The following is a 15,747-nucleotide window of genomic DNA, read 5'->3' as shown; positions in this document are numbered from 1 at the left end:
GTACTATCTGCTAAGTGCTGCTGTATTCTTATTGCATTGGTTTGCTCTGAACCAGCTTCTCTCTTTATACAGGTCTTTTACCTTTTATTCTTTCTTTTGAGAGAATCTAGTTCAGAGAGGCCTCCATCCTTTCCCCATTCACTCATTCTGTTTTACTGCTTGTTTGAATTTTAACTGTGTATCCCAATTCCAGTTTGAACAGAAAATCTGCAGTTGGTTGAAAAGATTAGCAGGAAATTTGGTGGAAGTCTCCATGGTCTGGATTATGATCTGACATGTTGATGTCAAGATGTTTTATCTGAATAACCCTGTTTATAAGGGAAGAGGAAATAAATTTGATCTAGACAGGAACCAGGCTTATTAACTACAAGCCTGAAGAGGATTATGAATCCCCTATATGTCTGCTAGTTCAGTATTGTTGAGACAATTTTTAATTGTGCATACCCTACTTTTCCATTTCTAGGGTGTCCTCCTATTTTGTGTAATGTGGGCTTTTCAATATAATTCCAATCTCTATCTGCTATGATGTAGTGGGCACTGAATGGATATGGCTGCAATTCCCAAAAGAACTTTCATCTAACTATTCCATTGGATGGTGCATAAACATTTATAAACCTTATTACACATCCACAGTATTTTCAGTCTATCTATTGTCAAGATATTCTTCCAATAAGGTGGAAATAGGTATCTATTAGTTAAAAGTTTTATATCTGTAGAAGTATGTTTCTTGGAGAAACAAAAAAAAACCCTAATATTATAGCATTACATAAGTTTCCATATAGCTTCTTGTTTAACCAGCTTATGGAATCATACATTTAATGAAGCAATCCAAAAGCAAGATGATATGATTATTGAAGTGTAACTGGTAAGCCTTTAACTTCTAGATTTTAAATGAATTAATTGAGAAATCTTTATCTGGTCTCTTTCAACTAGAGGTGAGTTAGCTGACTGAATAAAGGATGTAAGTTTGTTTCCCCCCCCCCACCTGGAAACTCAGATTTTCGTTCCCCAGAACAGGCAAACTGGTGCCGAGAACACACACACGTCTACAGACATAGTACACTTGGGAGGCATGGGGGCTAATCACTTTATCCTTGGGGGGGGGGGTAGATGGTTGAGAAGTGCATGCAAGTTGGACAGCTAAAGAACCTCAATGGTTCATGAAAGCTTAAGAAGAAGAAGAAACGATGTAACTTATTTTAATAATTTATACACAGTTGGTATACACTTTTTAAATAATTTATACACATCTAGCATATTGAGTAGTCTTTTAGAAGATCATACATTATTCCATAATGTAACTGTTTTCCATAACAGTTACATTACTCTTATCTTGGAGAGGAACAAAGATAAGAGGCATCCCCAGAAATTACAAGAGGCAGTGTTGAGTAGGAGAGTGAGAAGTGCTTTTTTTCATGGAGAGTGGTTTGACCATGGGCTTCATTACACAAGAGAGTAGTGAATGTGTGCAAACTGTGAATGGATTTAAGGAGTGGTATAATAGATTGTGTTGTCTAAGATGGGCCTCCCATGATAAGTCTTATGACTCTATGGAGGGCTGGAATAATAATAATTAATTTTTTTTTTCAGTGAATTCAGCCAAAGTTTCCTTTATCATATTCCTCCACCAATGGATGCATAACATTTTTTTATTAAAAATGTTATGCATCCATTTAATTCTCCATCTGATTTATCCTAATACTTCTTAAAATAGTCAGCCACTGCATCCATTAAATGCCACTTGCACAATTCCAGTGTACTGTTAACTTTCTTCTCCTTTGTGCTCACTGAGCTAATTTGCCTAAATATTTCATATTCATCTTTCTCTGCATTCTTAATTTCTATATCAACAACAACTATCTACATATTTTTATTGGTTTTGATTGATTTCATGCATAATAGCCTCAAACTCTCAAGCCCTGCTATGTTCTCATTCTGAATCAGCACCATTGTTGAGCTCAGTTCTTCTTCTTTGAATTATTAACAGTTTTGTTTTGTTCATATCATTATGTCATCCATTAACCACGCTACCGGCCAAGACGTCTATAGACGTCAAAGTTATCATGGATGCAAAGTGCATATTAAAATTATAATACCATTGATATTACATTGAAATATATGATGGATACGAAGCATATGATGATGCGTATTTGATCCATAACGGCATGAGGTGGTTAAATGTGACTAATAATGATAATTTGGTCACGTTCCCATGACAATGCTACTAACTCTTATTTTTGATTTCTTGTATGATTAGCAGTAGTAAAAAAAAGCATAACAACTGATTTCCACTCTTTTTATATCAACTGTACACATAAAAAGATTGCAAAATCTAGGTAAGTGGTTAAGAAGAAAGTAGGAATCCAATGATATGTTTCTTGTACAACTGGAGGTTGTAGCTCCATAAAACTATGTTATTTCAAAAAAAGAGAGTATACTGAAGGAAAGAAAAATGCAAGATGTTAATACAATTTAGTTTGATTCTTCTAGATAAGCTTATACATTGGTTTTACATAGCTTTTAATTTTTCAGGAAATGACAACATATACTAGAATATTAATAATAAAATCTTTAATTAATTCTTTCCCATATTTCAGCAATGTTACAGTACCATCTTGATGTGTGTCTGTGTGCACATTATGATATTTGCACACAGGCACTAACACTAAGCAAATGAGACTGAATAAAGGCAACAGAAATCGTGCCTAGAATCCTAAAAAGTGCCCTATAGTGAGCTAAATTGAATTGTCTTGGCTGTTGGGCTGATGTTCTTAATATGTATGCTTCCCAGATTTGAGGCAGTTTCATGCACACAAATTTGTTGAAGTTTGGAAAGTTTTTTAAAGCTGAGGCAGATTCAAACTGCAGTATATAATGGAATGGCCTTCTTCCAACATATCCTTTGGTGGGTATCCAAAGCATGGTCAGCAAGTCCTGAGTGTCTGGAACCAGATAAGGACTACATCTTCAGATTTTGGCTGTCCTGCCTGTTTGGCCATAGTGGGACAGTTTACAACTGCGAGGGACCTGGTAGGTCTAGTGTAGGTGGCTGGTCTTTGGTGGGGTGGATAAGGTCTGTAACTGGTTGTAAAGTCATATTTCCTTAGGATTTTTGTTAATTTTTCAGATGTGCACCAGATATATGGAATGGTGATAGATTTTGAGTAATCTCTGCTTTGATAGGGGGAGGGGTGCTATTACATGAGTTTATTATTTTTTGGATTTGGTGGTGGGGTGGGGGAGTTGTAGCTAAGAAAGTGTTAAAAATATGGTCAAGTTCAGTAGTTAGGGCTCTGTTATCCAAAGAAATTACTTATTCATCCTTTCTCCCCCCCCCCCAAACAGCAGTATTGTTGGGGGGGGTGACTGCTGGAGAATGTATCTACCTGTATGTGTGTGTGGGTTTTCTGTAAATGGAGAATGCCAGGGATCTTTCAGGCTGATGTGTAATCAGAGTATCTAGGAATGGGAGACCTGTTGTTTTCCTTTTCCAAGGTAAACTGGATCCTGGGGGTGCTGATTGTTTAAGTGTGTTAAGAATTTGTGGAGTGTATCCAGGCATGAGGCCAAATGAATAACACATCATCCACATAGCATAGCCAGACAGTTGGTTTTTGTGAGGCAAATTTGAAGGCTTTTTTCTTCAAAGATTACTGTAAACTATCCTACTATGGCCAAACAGGCAGGACAGCCAATATCAGGATATCCAAACACAAGGACTACATCCGGTTCCAGAACACTCAGGACTTGCTGACCATGCTTTGGATACCCACCAAGGGATATGCTGGAAGAAGGCCATTCTATTATATACTGCAGCAAAAGTATAAAACACTATTCATCGAATCTGCCTCAGCTTTAAAAAACTTTCCAAACCTCAACAAATTTAGGTGCATGAGACTGCCCCAAATCTGGGAAGCATACATTTTAAGAACATCAACCCAATTTATCCCACTAGGGGCACTGCTTAGGACTCTAGGCATGATTTCTGTTGCCTTTATCAGTCTCATTTGCTCAGTGTTAGTGCCTGTTTGCACATGTCATTGGTTTTTTACAATCCCCGAAGATAGCAATGTAACATTGCCGAAATATAGGAAAGTATTAATTAAAGTTTTTTATTATTAATATTCTGGTATACATTGTAATTTCCTTAAAACATTAAAGGCTATGTATAACCAACATATAAGCTTATCCAAGAATTACAATCATCCACGGAGATTCCATCGCATGCAAGGCCCGTCAATATGGCGAGTTGAAGCTGAAGATATCCAGACAACTGAATTGATTAGCCTTTCTAAAATGTTGCTGGGATAACAATGAAATCCCAAATTGTGTTAAATTAAATACATCACCACAGGCTCTGGGCATTTATAGATGCACTAGCTTTGCTCTTCTGCGGGAGCAGATTGCTGCCACCCATGTTCTCCTGGACAACACCAACGAAGCTATCCATGCACTGGAAGAAGAGCTTGCTCCAATGCTGAATGTTGACCTTTGGATGTGTGTATTTAGGCTGTGAGTCAGCAGTTAGAATTGAAGGAGGTACAGAAAGATGGTTTGAAGTAAAATCAGGTGTGCAACAAGGGTGCACATTATCTCCACTATTATTCATTATCTACATGGATCACATTATGAAAGAAAGTGGTATTAAATCTTATATGAAAATTGATGATGTTTATCTTAGCTCTTTACTTTATGCAGATGATGTTATAGTTTTGAACAAATCCAGTACAGGTCTGCAAGATTCCCTGACTAAATTGAATAACTGTTGTAATAGGTTTGGTATGAAAATCAGCAATAAAAAGACAAAGACAATGAAAATAGGCAGAAACATTGAAAGCATCAACTTTGTCCTGAATAGTGAATCTATAGAACAAGTAAAACATTTGAGCTATTTAGGCACAATATTTAGTGAAGATGGTAAATTAAATATGGAAATAGACAACAGAATTAATAAAGCTAATGGCAAATACCTGTTGGATTTCTGCTCAGAACATGGACTGGATATTACTAACACAATGTTCCAACATAAAATGTGCACAAATTCACATGGAGAGAAGAGGCAAGGAATAAGAAAAGTCTCATTGACTATGTTATTGTTGATAGTGATGTTTTCTCCCTGGTGCAGTACACCAGAGCGTACAGAGAATTTGAAATTGGAAGTGATCACTATTTAGTCTTGAGCAGGATAAAATTGAATTTCATATTGAAAATAATGACATGTAAGAAAGTTTTAAAGCGAATAAAAGTTGAGCAGCTCTCAGATGTGAACTGTAGACTAAAATACACAAAGATTATTGAAGGAAAAATTGAAAGAGTTTGAGAACAGGAACCAAACCTTGGAGATTCAATGGCAAGCCTTGAAGAAAACCCTGATTGATTCAGCTAGAGAGGCATGTAGTGAAGTTGTCTGCAAGGATAGAAAAATTACTACTCCATGGTGGACACAGGAAGTTACATAGGGAGTGAAGGAAAAGAAGAAAGCATATCAAAAGTTCCTGGAAAATAAGTCAGCTTGTGCTCTTAGAGAATACAGGGACAAATGTAAGAAAGCTAAACAGTGTGTAAAACTAGCTAAACAAAAGTCATGGGAGGACTTTGGCAAGAACATTGAAAATAAATATCAAGAAGGTGGCAAAATATTCTGGAGGTTGTTGAAGAAGCTTAGGAATGGAGGAAAGAGTGCTGTAAAAGTTAGAGATGATAAAGGTGACATGAAAACGGAAGAAAAAGATATCCTTGATGTATGGAGTAATTTCTTTGAAAATTTGCTAAATGAAACAAGCAGTAATGACAGCACAGTGATAAAAAAAACACTGACCAGGTATACAGTCAGGAATACATAACCATACTTGAAGTAGAAAAAGCCATCAAAGGCTTGAAATGTGAAAGGCAGCAGGAGTAGATGATATTCAACCAGAAATGCTGAAGTATGGTGGTATAAAAGTCTTACAGTGGCTGCACTGCATAGTTCAGAAAGCCTGGACTGAGGGACGAATTCCAGATGATTGGAGTACAGCTCTCTCATAGTACCCTTATATAAAAAGGGAAATAAAACTGAATGTGAGAATTACAGAGGTATAGCCCTACTGAGTGTTCCTGGTAAGATATATGCAAGTATACTTGAGAAACGGTTGAGAAGAATTGTGAGAAGAAAAGCTTGGTGAAGAACAAGCTGGATTCAGGCCAAATAGAGGCTGTCAGGATCAGATCTTCACTTTAAAACAAATAGTCGAGAAAGCATAGGAATATAACAAAGATCTGTATTTAAGTTTTGTCGATTTGGAAAAGGCATATGACAAGGTGCCAAGAGAGAAGTTATTTGATACGCTACAGTTATATGGTGTCAATGGGGCATTATATCAAGCAATACTTAGTCTTTATTTGAGTTGTAAGTCAGCAGTTAGAATTGAAGGAAGTACAGGAAGATGGTTTAATGTTGAATCTAGTGTGAGACAAGGATGTACATTATCCCCTCTGTTATTCATTATCTATATGGATCACATTATGAAGGAAAGTGGTATTAAACATGATATCAAAATTGTAGATGTTAATGTTAGCTCCTTGCTTTATGTGGACGATGTTATACTTCTAAATAAATCTACTACAAGTCTGCAAGATTCTCTGACTAAATTGAATAACTGTGTAATAGATATGGTATGAAGGTCAGCAATAAAAAGACAAAGACAATGAAAATAGGTAGAATCATTGAAAATGTCAACTGTGTTGTGAATGGAGAACCTGTGGAACAAGTAAAACATTTCAGCTACTTAGGCATGATTTTTAGTGAAGATGGTAAATTAAATATGGAAATAGACAACAGAATCAACAAAGCTGGTATGGTAGGAAGTCAATTGAATAAATTCATATGGAATAAGAGAGAAATTAGTCGGAACACTAAATTAGCTGTAGTCAAGACAGTGTTCAAACCAGTTTTAACTTATGGATCTGAGAGCTGGATCAGAAGTAAAACACTTGCCCAAAGACTAGAGACCACGGATATGAGAGTCCTGAGAAAGATTAGAGGCATGAACAGATGGCATCAATGGCAATATCATATTAAAAACGAGAATATTAGGAAAGAACTTGACATTGTCAGCATCCAGGAATGCATTAGCAGAGCTAATCTCAGGTGGTATGGTCACTTGAACAGAATGGGCAAGGAAAGATTAGCAAAACAAGTGTTCTCTGCCAAGTTGGCAGGAAAACGACCCAGAGGAAGACCAAGATATAGGCGGATTGATACGGTACAAAGTGCCTTAGACGATAGAAATATAAGAACTGGTAATGTTGGAGTCTTGACAAGTAACAGACTGATTTGGAGGAAAATTGTAGATAGGAAGTTAGTAATGATGTAATTTTTTCATGTAGTACTATCATATCCTATACACCCCTTGAGGGTACATGGCAGGAATTTGATGATGATGGTGGTATAGTTGGAAGTCAGCTGGTTAAATTTATATGGAATAAGAAAGAAATTAGTCAAAACACTAAATTAGCTATATACAAAACAGTGTTCACTCCAATTTTAACTTATGGAGATCCGAGAGCTGGTTTAGAAATGCATAAAGTAAAGAGCTAAGATTAAGAGACCTCTGATACGAGAGTTCTGCGAAAGATTAGTGAAGTGAATAGATGGCATCAATAGCAATATAACATAAAAAATGAGGATATTAGGAAAGAACTCGTCATTGTTAGCATTCAGGAATGTGCTAGTAGAGCTAATCAGAATGGGAGAGGAAAGATTAGTAAAAACAAGTGTTCTTTGCGAGGTTGGCAGGAAAGAGATCCAGAGGAAGACCAAGATGTAGATGGATTGATAATGTAAAAAGTGCCTTAAAAGACAGAAATATTAGATTGATAATATTTTAGTCTTGAGAGATAACAGATTAATTTGTAGGAAAATTATTGTTCAGAAGTTAGTAATGGTGTAACTTTTTCTTGTAGTACTTTCATAAGATCCTGTACATATCCTCTGAGGGTACATATCAGGAATTTGATGATGATTTTATGCAACCTCTTTACATTTTTTTTAAATGTAATGAGGTTTTAAATGAATGACTGCTGCATGCTGGAGCCCATTACCACTGATAATGGGCTCCAGAAAAGATAAGTGCTAATTTGTTTGAATTTTAGTATACTATTGTTCATTTTTGATAGACTAGTGTGTCTATGTGATTTGTTGCTGACTTTTTCAATGAATTATTGAATCTTACTTTGAATGGAACACAGTGGCAGTATGCATGCGGTCAGCTCAATGTTGTGAGTGCAACATGTATGGATAGTGAAATGTGAAAAGTGTATTTGTGTAGAGACACTGAACAGGAGATTAGATGAGAAAGAGAGAGAGAGAGAGAATGGATTTGTAGAAATGTGATACTGTGTTAGACTGAGTTAATGAATGTAACAAAGACTGAAGGAATAGCATAAATAAAAAAAAAAAATGGAACAGAATGAAAACTAATGAGACTGAGGTAGTGAAAGAATGCAAGAATGAAGAAATGAAAGTAAGTGATATGGAAATATGAATGAGGAAACAGAATTAAGGTATGAAAGAATGAGAGGTAGCAAGACTATGGGAGCAACAGAATGAAATTGCTGGAATGCAAGGTTTAAAGAAAGAGTTATTCAAAATGAAAAATGAAATGAGGAATATGTGGAGTAATATAGATGTTCAATGATTTCAAAATAGCAGTGTATGGAGATTCCATTGTTAGAGGATTGCTTAATGAAAAAGTCCATAAGGTCTGCTATCCGGGAGGGAGAATGAGCAAGATAATTCATGCTTTGGATATGAGGAGGAAATAAGCAAAAGAATTAGTGGTATTTGTAGGAACAAATGATTTAAGTGGACATAGGAGAATGTAAGGGCAGATATCAGAAGGTTATTGAGGAGAGTGAAAGATAACAGTAGTCAGTGTGTCACCAAGGCAATGATGAGTTGAGACAGAGAGCCAGAATCATGAATGGTATGCTATCAGAGCTGTGTGAGAAGGGAGTGCAGTTGGTAGATGTATAGCATGTATTTGAGGGAAGAATGGTATTATACAGCTGTAAAGGATTGAATTTGAATAGAGAAACTGTTACTAGTTGGAAGTACGTGTGTGATGTAAGCAAGTAATCAGAAGTAAGAGGTGAAGTGAAAAATCAGGAGAGTGAAATGGAAGAGATACTCAGGTGTTCAGCAGTGGAAATTAGTAGTAGGGCGAGATGAAGAGAGAACCGAAATGCAAGAGGAACAAGGAAATGGGGGAGCCCAGGTGGACAGGGAGACATGGTATTTAAAGAGTGGATGTTGGTAGTAGTGAATGTATGTATGAGGATGATCAGCAGAGAAATGAAATATATCGGGATGTGTGTAGGGTAGTTGAAACTGAGCAGATATGTGTGGTAAGCAGTGATAAAGGTGATTGGGCAAGGGCAGGTATGGTGGGGAATCACAGCCAACAAGTGGCTTGGGTAGGACTTTATAGACCTAAAAGTGAACTGCTGTGTTTATTTACCAATGCTAGGAATATCAGAAATAAAGATGAAATTGTTTATCTGATTGAGTTTATTTGCCCAAAAATCACTGGAATAAGTGAAATATGGTTGAATGAAGATGGATATCCTAACAGGAATAGAAATGGAAGAGTATAGTGCTTTTTGCAAGGAAAGAAAGAACAGGAAGGGAGGAGGAGGAGTGCTGCTGATGATAGCAGGGAAATGTTCTCCACATAAGGTAGACATGGAGGGAAATAATGACAATGGTTTTGAGTTAGTGTGATATGAGGTGGAGGTTGACAGGAAGAGATATTTAGTTGCATATTGCTGTAGGCCAAGGAATGTGGGATGAAGAAATGTATAAGCAACTTGGATTAGTGAACAAGGAAAGATTATTATGGATTATTTTGTAAAGACTTTTGATAGATTGCCACATCACAAGTTGGTCAAATAAATTGAAGCAGATGGGATTAGATAACAGACTAGTGAATTGGATAGGTGACTGGCAATCAGCTAGATCTCGACAAATTGTGTATGGGGGGGGACACTATCTTTATAGAGAAAAGTCACTAGTGGTGTGCCACGGGGTCTTTTTGGGACCATTGTTATTTAATTTGTATATTAATTGATATTGGAATAGCAAACAATGATGCCTAATTTTATTCCAGTTTGTTTAGTCAAAATAGTGAATTTAAGTCATTGAAAATAATTTTTTCGTTTCAATCTCAACCTCCCCCCCCCCCAATTTAATTTCCCATAATCTAGGAGTAACCCCCTTGGTTCTCTCTTACTTTCATTTATTGAAAAACTTTGATATTTACTCTGTAAAATATCAAAGTTTCTAACTCCAAAAACCTTTAATATATCCTCTATATTAGGCATATTATCAACCTGTTACCATTTTCATTACCTTATGAATCCTCCACTTTATCCCTACAAAACTTACGCAGCCAAATCTTAGTACAGCAGTGTGTGACCATATGAAAAGCCATTCAAAGAGGAACAGTAGCTTCTTTACTCCACTTATCAGTGTTTTTCTGTATCCAAGTGATCTTTTGAGCTACATTGTCCATTTATGTGTTCCCTGAACTTCAACTTTTTGTCGATAATTGCACCTAGCTTTATCAGTTTTCTGCAGTGCAGCCCTTTCACAATATTACACATATTCTAAACTTTGTACTCCTTATGCTTTCTCTGCAATGTCAGGGCCTTCAGAATCTAGTCATCAGCAGCAAACAACTGAATATTCTCTCCTTAAGTGATCCTCAGTATCATTAACTTACAAAATAATTAAGTGGTCCAAGCACATAGCTTAGCAGGTCACCTGCATTCTGCTTGGTTCTTCTCTACTTTATTAAACTTTAGCCATCCTTTTATCAACTACACCAGCTTCATATCCTTCCCTGTTTACTCCAGTTTATTAGATCCATGTGGTAATAATAATAATAATCGTATGATGGTACAATGGCCGTGAGTCCCCTTTATGGGGAGGTACGGCACCATCTCAGTCCCCCCAAATTTTATCCGGGCTCCGGAACCGGCATAGCTGAAATCAGACCTATGGGGCTGGGTCAGTATTCCTGACTGTAATTCGTGTGTGTTCATGTGGCCGGTTTGCCTGCTTGCGGGATGAAAAACACCAGATAAACTGGTGGAAAAAACCCTGCTGTCCACGTCCAAGACCAGCTAACTTGGCTGTGGCGAAGGAAGATCCTTAAGCTCCTCGTGTCGTCGACAGGAATCGAACCTAGGACACTCCTTCCCCAGGCATATGGTTGTGAAGCGCAAAGCCACTGGCTAACCATGTGGATGATCCATGTGGTTAGCCAGTGGATGATTAGTATAATATAAAATATAAATATATTTTCCTCTATTTATATTAATTAATATAAATAGAGGAAAAGAATCCTTAATCCATCCATACAATGAATGTGCTATGGGTTTACAATAAGCCTCTCAAAGGTGGAGACCACATTAAAAAATGAATAAAATAAAAAACCTTCATAATGTTTAGCAATATTATGGTATACCATTTCCTTTATCCAGCTCAGCTATTATTTTATTATAGAAATTGAGTAACTTTCTAAAGCAAGACCTATTGAGTAAATTACTGAAGCACAGCTTCACACAACTGTGCTTCCCTCATATAGTATATTTCTTTCCACTTATTAATTCATTCTTGAATTCTCTTCAACCACCTCCTGAGATACTGACTGGTCTCTAATTTGTTCTGCCTCTGTCAAGGCTTTCTTTATTTGAAAGAACTATCTTGTCCCCTTTTCACTCTTTTGGGACTGCCAGTGCTCAGACATAAATTAAATAGGCTGATCAGAGGCATTACCAAAATCAAGAATTTATAATATTCTGAGTAACCCCAGTTCATCAGTCTCTGTTCTCATATTCTTACCATTGCATCAGTCACTGCATTATCTCCACCTGCATGATACACCTTCACAGATTGATTACACAGTAATTCAGCTGTCTCATTTGCTTCTGTCAAACTCATTCATTAAAGTTAACTTTCCTTAATCATTCTTCGTTTTATTCATTGAAAGAATGTTTGTACTATGTGTTATGATTTCCATTGGCCTGCTTAGCAAATTTTCTCTCATAAAGTAATTTTGCCTTTCTTTGTATGCTGGTAACTCTTCTTAACTTACTTTCTTTCCTTACTTACTGTTCATAAGCTTGTTGACCATATTTCTCTTATATTACTTCATTAATGTCATTTTTTCATCCCAGTCCTTAATGATGCTACTCATCCATTTTAGCTCCCAAAGGAAAATGTGTTTTAAGATTCGAAAAAGAAAACCAGGACGTCCTCTTAAACAATTTAACGATGACTTCTAAGGCCAGAACAGGCCATGCTAGGCCTAAATCCTTGATACACATGATGATGATGGTTATGATTTAAACATGATTTTAAGTATATTGTGCATCTTTGCCTGCATATTGGAGGCCTGAAATGGCTTGAAAAAGTGATATTTGGTCTATAGAGCAGTTTTTCCAGATAATGTAAAACAGAAATATATATACATCCAATCCAATCCTCTTTTAAGAGGGTTGCAGCTGATGAACAGTCTGCTTCCATGCCTCTGTCTCTCTTGCTTCTGTAAGACTCTTGCCTGTCCAGTCTTTGATGTTGTCTTTCCATTGCAGTCGGGATCTTCCTCTCCTTCCCTTCACCATCCCCTGCAATACTATTCTGGGGAGCTCTCCAGAAGAACCTCCCCCCCTCATCAAATGTCCTACAAATGCTATTTTTCTTCTTTGGATACTAACCATATAGTCTCCTTTCATCTTGAATCTTTTAAGAACCTCTTCATTGCTCACTCTTTCAGTCCAGTTAATATGATCCATTTTTCTCAAGCACTACATTTCAAATGCATTCAATCAGTCACTAATCTCCTTATTGATCGTCCAGGAGTCACATCCATATGGTCCCATGCTCCAGATCGTTTTCTTGAGGATTCTTACTTTTAACTCTTTGTTCAGATTTCTGTTTCCTAATATGTGGTATATTTGGAAAAATTCTGCTTTTGCTTTTTTAATTCTGTTCTTAATTTCATGATTAGATCTATTGTCATCTGTTATCCAACTCCCAAGTTATTCAAAACTTTTTACATTCTCTATTCTTTGTCATTCAAAGTGATTTCCTTTCCTTTCCTTGAAATCTTCATCACTTTTGTCTTCTGAACGTTTATTTTCATTTTATATCTCCCATTTCCGACCATGTTCAGTCTATTCAAAATTCTTTGTAAACCTTCCTCTGTTTTGCTCATAAGTACAATATCATCTGCATATCTTATATTATTTATCAGATGTCCATTTATCTTTATTCCATCCTTCAGATCTTCCAAGGCCTCCCTCATCATCCATTCACTATAGACATTAAAAAGGAGTGGGGACATCCCGCACCCTTGCCTCACATCCTTTCTTATGGGAATCCATTCAGTATCCTCTCCTTCAAATCTAACCCTGGCTTCTTGAGTTTTATATATTTTGAACAACAGTCTGATAATTTTTTCATCTATTCCTATTTTATGCAAAATATCAAATAAAACAGAGTGATTAACATTATCAAAAGCTTTTTCGTAATCCGCAAAACTTAGATATAAATCTTTATTGCACTCGATCATTCTCCCCGCACACACACACACCAAATATCCGTAGTGTTGTAATAGCTTGCCTGGTTCCCCTGAAACCAAAACTGCTTCATTTAATTCTCTCTCTATCATCTGTTCCATTCTTCTATATATTATATTGATTAGGACTTTTGCAACGTGGCTAATCAAACTGATTAGTTTATTGCAATCCATCGTTCCTGTAGTCTTGGGAATAGGAATAAAAATAGATCTGATGAAGTCTTTAGGTATTCTATCCTCCTCCAGACTTCTATTAAAGATGATGGATAGACGTTTTATTCCTTCCTTTCCCAATGCCTTCAGCAGCAATCCTTGAATAACATCCGCTCTTGGAACTTTCCTATCCTTTATTCTTTTAATGGCTGCTTTGGTTTCCCAGCCCTTAATTTCTGGGATATCATCATTTTCTGTGTGATCACATAGAAGTATGTAACAGGACTTTATGGATGGCATAAAGTCCTGTTACTTACTTCTTCCACCTTATCATTTTTTTCCAACAAAATCTTTCCCTTTTTATCCTTCAAAGCACCACTTTTTGTCCTTCTCTTCTTCCATGAAATCAAGTTCAAGCCTTCATAGACCTTTCTCATTTACCTTTGCTGTATCATTTTCCTCTATTTCCTTGTAGACCTGATTGAGCTAGTTTTCCTTTGCCTTTTTAGCCAGAATTATTTTTACTTGAGCTTCGTTGTTGTTCTTATTCTTCCATTTTTTCTATCACTTCCTTATATATATATATATATATATATATATATATATATATATATATATATATATATATATATATATATATATATATATTTATATATAATTAATAAAAATCATTAGCCGTCTAATGCACCACAGTACATTTAAAGGGCTAAGGATTTTTTTCTACTTTTATGATACTATAGTACATTAACACTCTAATGCCATAGGTTTACAACCTTTTATGAACAGAAATCATGTAAAAAAATGTTATTTATCTCTATAAAATCTGTTTTATTATATGTACTTTATGTTCTTCACTTCATTTACAGGTTTACAGCAATGAATTTATTCAAGCAGTCCACTTGAAGCATGCAGCTGCTCACACATACTTTTCTTCTATACCAAGGATGTTGCCATACCTTTCTTCCATACCATCACCTTTAACTTCTACAGATGGTGATCTAACTGTTAATTAAGTTAGTTTTTGAATTATTTCTGAATTGATTTTTAAAATTATAATGAATTAAAGTCATGTTCTATTATAATCCTACTAAATTTTAACTAGTATTATATCACTTTGAACAAGATGATGTAAAATTGTCAATCCCTGTTATCCAAGTAATAGTTGACAAGTAATAATTATAATATATGATCTGGAAATGTAAATTTAAGGAAAAATTCCTGTAGTTTCTCTTTCTTGCAGTTAATTTCAAATAATTTGTGTATATAATTTATTAATAGCTCTAGGTTTATTATTATTATTTATATGGGTACTTCATGTAATCAAAAAAACTCATCATGGGAGACCCACTCTATCCATTAACACAATACCTATCATACGTATCCTTAAACCTATTCACTGTTGAGGTGTTCACAACCACCTCTGTCAATCCATTACACTCATTCACCACTCTTCAAGTAAAGAACCTAGTCTGCACAAGGGTGTGCAGACTAGGTTCTTTACTAACCACACTCTTAGACAACTTCCAAGTGTAATTCCTTGTTTTCCCCCTATTCCCCATGTAATGGAAAAATTTCTTTTGTGTCAATCTTATATCTATCTATCCCAATGGCTTTAACAGGCCTTTAAGGCCCACAACCTTCCAATCATGCTTGGATTTCGTAACCGAAATATGAGGATAGAATGGTCACTCCTATGCCTCAAGGTATTCTTGACTGTATCCCTGTGTGTTCACGGGGCCAGTTTGCCTGCTTGTAGGATGAAAAACACCAGATACACTGGTGGAAAAAACCCTACTGCCCGCGCCCAAGACCGGCTAACTTGGCTATGGCTGAGGAAGATCCTTCAGCTCCTCACGTCTCCGACGGGAATCGAACCTAGGACACTCCTTCCCCAGGCATATGGTTGCGAAGCGCAAAGCCACTAGGCTAACCGCGCGGACGTCAATCTTATAGAATCCTTTTAATAACT

General features: G+C 36.2%; 1 protein-coding gene across 3 annotated transcripts in view; it reads left to right on the top strand.

The window, feature by feature from the left end:
* LOC150108466 (IQ motif and ubiquitin-like domain-containing protein) overlaps positions 1 to 15,747 on the top strand; it is a 227,567-nt gene that overhangs the window by 191,586 nt on the left and 20,234 nt on the right. The window contains exon 11 of one of the 3 annotated variants that reach the window (XR_016550657.1): positions 14,645 to 14,777. Coding sequence is in view for 2 of the 3 variants with exons in the window: in XM_090415872.1 (XP_090271998.1) it covers positions 14,645 to 14,791 (147 nt within the window). In the remaining variant the exon portion in view is untranslated. Of the gene's footprint in view, positions 1 to 14,644; positions 14,988 to 15,747 lie in introns of those variants that run through there. The other 2 variants (XM_090415872.1, XM_090415873.1) reach the window with 2 other exon arrangements.

Source organism: Typopeltis vanoorti, chromosome 3 (assembly GCF_054136105.1).
Source record: "Typopeltis vanoorti isolate ZY-2024b chromosome 3, IOZ_Tvanoo_1.0, whole genome shotgun sequence".
NCBI classification, from domain to species: domain Eukaryota; kingdom Metazoa; phylum Arthropoda; class Arachnida; order Uropygi; family Thelyphonidae; genus Typopeltis; species Typopeltis vanoorti.
Note: the sequence above shows the minus strand (reverse complement) of the source record. Positions and strands in the feature narration are given on the sequence as shown.